Genomic DNA, 6,002 nt, shown 5'->3' with positions numbered 1-6,002 from the left:
TCACAAAGATGAGAGAACAAGAGAAGAAAGTAAAGTTCCCGAGCGTGGCTCGGCTGAGTCGAGCCTCTGCCTGACCATTTCTCTCCGGCAGAGGGCAAGCGGCCTAAGCGCGGAGAGGGGCGGGGCGTGCATCCCACAAGGCCGCGCGGCGGGGCCTCCCTTCCTCTTCCCGCCATCTTGGCGCCTGTGGAGGTGAGCGCAGTTCCTGCTGTTGAACTTTGGGGGCGGATTCCTGGGGTGGGTTTGTGTACGTCGCCCCCCCGAGACCTCCCTGCATCTCGGGGACCCTGACCGCTCTCGATTTCTGGAGGTTCCAGGGGGAGGGAGGGCGGGATGGGGGAGATGAGGGACCGATGGTGTTGAGTGCCCGGGTCGTGGGACGGAGAGCTCGCTAGTCCGGCGGTCCTCGGGCTCGGAGGGCGCGTTCCTTCCGCCTTGCTCGCCCGGGAAGCGGCGATCCCTAGAAGCTGCTTTCCCCGAGCTGGACCTTGTGTGTGTCACCTGTGCGCTCTGCGGAGTTTTGTCAACTGATAGAGGCTTAAGTTTGTCTCTGGGCTCCTTACGGGGTTTCTAGAAGTTAGATCGTTGTTCAGGCTTCCCCACACCTAGCTTTTCCACGTTTCGGAGTAGTGAGTTGTCATTCGTTCTGGGGAGTCTTGAGTGTTTTGCCAGGCTCTGTTTCTGTAGATGATATGGCAGAGTTAGGAGTTCCCAGTGCTGGAAGTGCTACTGCATTCGCCCAACGTGCTCAAGAAAAGAAGTTGACAGGTTCCCGGGAAACGTGCTCCATGGCTCTAATTTGAGATCTTGTTTGTTTTCAGGCCTGCTGGGAACAGGACTTTTCTAAAAGGCAAATATGTCTGGAAGGTACGAGGTTCGGTTTTCCCTTTTTTATTAGTCTTAAGTAGATGTGAAACCCAGATTTAAAATAATGCGGGAGGGGAACAAGATGTTTGCTTTACATAGCTTCAAAACAAGTCATGATGGATTGCCAGAAGTTAAACGAAAAGTTGTGAAGTTCATTCATAGTGTCTGTCTTGTGTGTCTTAGGCTGTGGTGCAAGGCCACTTTTGCTGGCTATAAGCGAGGCCTCCGGAACCAGAGAGAGCACACGGCTCTTCTTAAAATTGAAGGTGTTTATGCCCGAGATGAAACTGAATTCTACCTGGGCAAGAGATGTGCTTACGTGTATAAAGCAAAAAAGTAAGTGTGGTTTGATGCCTTTTTACTGGAAAAGCAGAGGGTTAGTGAGGACTGATACTGTTGATTCTGCTTAGAGGTGTGAGGAGGAACTTGTTAGGAGATTATAGATGTTGTCAGTGGTAGTGAAATAGGCAACCGTGGCTTTTAGAAAAATTGCAGTTGTATAAAGGCCCTGGGTTTGAAGGGACCAGCCCCCCAGTCTCAACATGGTTTAAAATAAGAGATTAAGGCTTCCCACCCCCCACAAGGCATTACAGAATACTTTTGAATGCATCTTGGCTTGTTTTAATTCCTTGGGATATTTTTGCGTTGTCTTTTATTTTAAGGTGGATACTGCCTTGGCTCTTTTGGCTCTTTGCCTACTGGGAATTGATCATAAGGCCTTATACACGTTATAAGGTCATGAGTATGTTCAAACTCCTGTGATGCATGCCTTTAATCCCAGCATTTGGGAGGCAGAGGGGGATGCCTCTGAGTTCCAGGCTAGCCAGGACTCCAGGGGTTCATTTCATTCAACTATTGAAAGGTTCAGGCATTACTCTGGCCTGCCCTGTTACCTGGCAGGATGCGTTCAGGCAGCACTCTGGCCAGCCCAGAGTTCCGTGAGAACCAGGTAGATGCAAAGGACCCCTTTAAAGGACTGACCCCTGCCCGTTTATGCTCTCCTACTCTCTTGCTCTTACTCTCTCTCTGCTCTGCATGGGTTGGTTACCTCTCACCCCCCTTTTCCCTCCCCGTCCACGTGGGATCGTTGAGTCGCGGTCTGTGTCTCCTTACTGGATAAACCTAAACTTTTTTTTTTTTTTGGTTTTTAGAGACAGGGTTTCTCTGTGGCTTTGGAGGCTGTCCTGGAGCTCACTTTGTAGACCAGGCTGGCCTCGAACTCACAGAGATCCACCTGCCTCTGCCTCCCGAGTGCTGGGATTAAAGGCGTGCGCCACCAACGCCCATTGGTCATCATCTTATTAAAAATTGTTTGACATGTGTGAACTGTTGAATGAAAGTATTAGATATCAGTTTCCTAAAGGGTTCTTTGTGGAAAACTAGAGGTGAAAGCTGGGTCCTAGAAAATAATCAAGTTTGTGTCAGGTAATGTTAGTGAAAAGCTGTCATGCTTCTTGTGTCCTTTTAAAACAGCAACACAGTGACACCCGGAGGCAAACCAAACAAAACCAGAGTGATCTGGGGAAAAGTAACCCGGGCCCACGGAAACAGTGGCATGGTTCGTGCCAAATTCCGAAGCAACCTTCCTGCGAAGGCCATTGGACACAGAATCCGTGTGGTAAGTGCAAACAGCAGAGTAAATGACTCTTTGTCAAAGTTCAAGGGTGGACTTACTCTAAAGGCTTTAGTGAGTGACGGAAGTGGCAAATTGGATAGAACATCTGTTGATTGTTGAGAGAAAAGCTAGGTGAAAGCAGATGATCAAATGAATTACGTGAGTTTCAGATTTTGCTAAAGCTGATTGTCAGAAGAAATATCTTGGGCAGATTTTGGTTGTGTCTTTGAGACAGGTCTCACTTTATCTCTGGTTGTCCTGGGATTTTTTAAATGGACAAGGCTAATCTTTATTTGAGGCAGTGTCCAGGCAGGCCTGGTCCTCCTGCCTTAGCCTCCCAAGTACATGGGATTTAATGCCAGTCCTATTAGGCTTGTCTTGTGTCATATATGCTTTGGGGTGGGATGCTTACTATAATATTTAGCTACATCGATCATGTATGTCAGTTTTACCATACCAGAATATGTGGGAAAACATACTCTAGGTCTCGGGACTTGGGTCCTTGTCTTAGACATAAAATAATGAGATTTTTAGCAAGGCAGTGGTGTTGCACACCTTTGATCCCAGCACTAGGGAGCCAAGAGGCAGGGGAGTCTCTGTAGTTCCAGGACAACTGGGGCTGTTACACAAAGAAACTGTCTCAACCTAAAAGAGCAACAACAAAAAAAAACCAACCCAAGAACTAGATGAGAATTTTGTCAAATATCTTTAGGGTACACTTACACTATAATGATGGTAATGCTAGACTTAGTGCGACCATACCTGACTCTCATATTATACTCTGGTGCTGTTATTTTATTTTTATATGTGTGGGCACACATGCCACAGCATTATGTCAAGGTTAAAGGACAGTGTTTTGGAAGCCACCTCTTCTACTGCGGCAGTTACAAGAACTCATGTGGTCATGAGTTCCTGTGCCCGCTGAGCCATTTCACCATCCCTTGAAAATTTTTGTTGCTGTTTTGGGGTTGGGATGATAAAATCAGGATCTAGGCCCAATTATACCTAGAGTTCATAGTGCCTTGTGCTTACTAAGTGTGGAGTGGAGGGGTGCTGGTTCTTGGGGCTGGGGAGATGGTTCAGTTGGTAAAAGCGTGCTGCACAAAAGGAAGTCCACAGTTCTTTCCCCGGGAGCCATATAAAAAATTCAGGCATAGCAGTGGGTTTGAGGAATTCTAGCGCTGGGGAGAAGATCCTTGATGATATATTGGGACAGCCAATGAACTCTAGGTTCACTCAGTGAGAGACCTCCTTATCTCAAAGTGAAAAGCCATGGAAGCAAACGAATGTCACGGGGTGTGTGTGTGTGTATACACATATGTAAATATGTGCGCAAAATGAGTATTGGCAACTGTGTTTCTTAAAGGCCAAATGCAGTACAAACTAAACTTCCTTCATATCAGCATATTTGTCCTTTTTGTGTATCCAATGATTTGTAAGTTTGTATGTATCATTCACCTAATGTTTATATGCTTTTCTTTTTTCCCAGATGCTGTACCCTTCCAGAATTTAAACTAATGAAAAGTAAATAAAGAAAAGTGGATTTGTGGTCTTGTTTTTTTTTTTTTCACCAGAACGTCCTAAAAGATTCTCTGTGTATCTAAGGTGATGGAAGTTGTCTAGCATTTTCAGAGTGCAAGGAAATTCTATATAATTGACAGTATTGACTAAATAGGCATGTTTAAGATTCCCCTGTTGCCTGGGCTGTGGTGGCGCACGCCTTTAATCCCAGCACTCTGGAGGCAGAGGCAGGCGGATCTCTGAGTTCGAGGCCAAGTTAGACCAACAGCCTCCATCCAAAACAATACAGAGAAACCCTGTCTGGTAAAACCAAAAAAAAAAAAAAGATTCCCCTGTTGTAGGGGGGAGTAGAGCTGAGCTGGGATTGACATCTGAAACAAGCTTGTTTCTAACTTCAAAAAAAAATCCCTTGTAGGGCCTAGCTAGCATTAAAGGCTAGCTAGGCTCACAACCAAAAATATAAAAGATCCCTTGTCACCAGGTGGTGGCAGTGCACAGCTTCAGTCCCAGCAGAAGGGACAGCCTGGTCTACAGGGAGAATTTCAGGATAGCCTAGGCTATACAGTGTCTTGAAAAATCCCCCAAAACGTAATGCCATTGCTCTGGTATTTTAGGCCAGTCAGGACTACTGAGAGCCTGTCTCAAAGTTCTACTTTATTGCTGGGGCGTCATAGTGGGTGGTGTACAAGGTTTGGGAAAGTGATTTCAGTTCTAGACTTAAGCATTGAATCATCTTGGGCATGGGGTAGGTGAAGCGTTTGGGTGATGTGGTTTTGCGGCTGGAGGTCTCCTGATGTTCAGTATAGGTAGGGAAAGTTCAGTACAAAGAGTTGCGAAGAACTTAATTGGTGCTTCTCTTGGTGTTGCCTCATTTGGATGAGTTGGGGCATTAATTTGGGATTAGTTAAATAAGAGTAGATGTACATTACTTTTTATATGTTGGTGAAAGCCCTTGAAAAATGGCTTTCCTTGATTTTAAAGCCCACTGCAGGGTTGATAGCATATTTACAACAAAATAGTGAGTAGGGCTCTAAAATGCTTGTAATTTTGAGGATGTGCTAAAAATAGGAAGGCTTCTATAGTTTGGCTAATTGCTAGCAAGTCCTTTTTATTAAACAGTCTTTAGACTGGATTGTAAATGTGTACGAGGTCCTGAGCTAATATACTTTGTGAAAAGTGAATTCTCTTCCCACAGTAAATGAATGCCAAGACCAAGGTGGGGCATAGGCCGGTTAGTTCAAGCTGAAGTGTCTCCAGAGGAGTGTGCTGGGAAGCAGTGGGTCAGCTAGTTAGCTCACTAGATCCCTAAAGGACTCACTCTTGGAAAAATCTAGGTTTCAAGGGTAGGAGGTGCCATTGGGATTACCACAAATGAAAGCTGGTTTTCCAAAAAGGCAACTTGTGTTTATGGCTCAGGGCAGTAGTGGCACACGTCTTTAATCCCAGAAGCCGGGCAGGTCCCTGAGTTTGAGGCCAGTCTGCCCTAGAGTTCCAGGATAGGCTCCAAAGGTACACGGAGAAACCCTGTCTCAAAAAAGTGTTCAGCAGCCTCAGGAATAGAAAAATTAAGTAGGGTGTAATGTGAAGAGCACATAGTGAGAGCACTAGGTGTCTCAGGACAAAGTTCTTGGGAAACAAGGCATGAACAGTCTTCAAAATTTCTTATGAGGTTCCCCCCATTGTGGTTACGGAAATTAACGAGTGACAAGGTTAATATGTTTGGATTATCTTGGCAACCCTTTATAAACTGAAATGGGATTTGGGATTTTAAACTTTGGAGAAGTAGAGTGAGTTCCATAAATGCTGATTTAATCAAGCTTTAAATTTGCATTTTACAGGTAACTGGTTGTGAAGGTTTCAAGAATTTGGTTTTGGTAATTGCATAGATAATGTTTACAAGGTTGGGGGGGCTGTGAGCCGAGTGGTGGCGCACGCCATTAATCCCAGCACTCCGGAGGCAAAGGCAGGCGGCTCTCTGAGTTCGAGACCAGCCTGGTCT

At 45.6% G+C, this 6,002-nt stretch overlaps 1 protein-coding gene across 2 annotated transcripts; it reads left to right on the top strand.

Moving 5' to 3' along the window:
- The first annotated feature begins 80 nt into the window (after window positions 1-80).
- Rpl35a (ribosomal protein L35a) lies at window positions 81-4,030 on the top strand. 2 transcript variants are annotated; one of them, XM_040750895.1, is made up of 5 exons: window positions 81-192; window positions 822-867; window positions 1,051-1,203; window positions 2,341-2,485; window positions 3,972-4,030. In XM_040750895.1, exons 2-5 carry the CDS (start codon window positions 857-859, stop codon window positions 3,993-3,995), a joined length of 333 nt encoding a protein of 110 aa, XP_040606829.1. In that variant the 5' UTR covers window positions 81-192; window positions 822-856; the 3' UTR covers window positions 3,996-4,030. The 2 variants fall into 2 exon arrangements, with proteins under 2 accessions (XP_040606829.1, XP_040606830.1); XM_040750896.1 differs by lacking the exon at window positions 81-192 and adding an exon at window positions 219-237.
- Window positions 4,031-6,002: the final 1,972 nt, after the last annotated feature.

Source organism: Mesocricetus auratus, unplaced genomic scaffold (genome assembly GCF_017639785.1).
Source record: "Mesocricetus auratus isolate SY011 unplaced genomic scaffold, BCM_Maur_2.0 Super-Scaffold_100008, whole genome shotgun sequence".
Lineage (NCBI taxonomy): Eukaryota > Metazoa > Chordata > Mammalia > Rodentia > Cricetidae > Mesocricetus > Mesocricetus auratus.
Note: the sequence above shows the minus strand (reverse complement) of the source record. Positions and strands in the feature narration are given on the sequence as shown.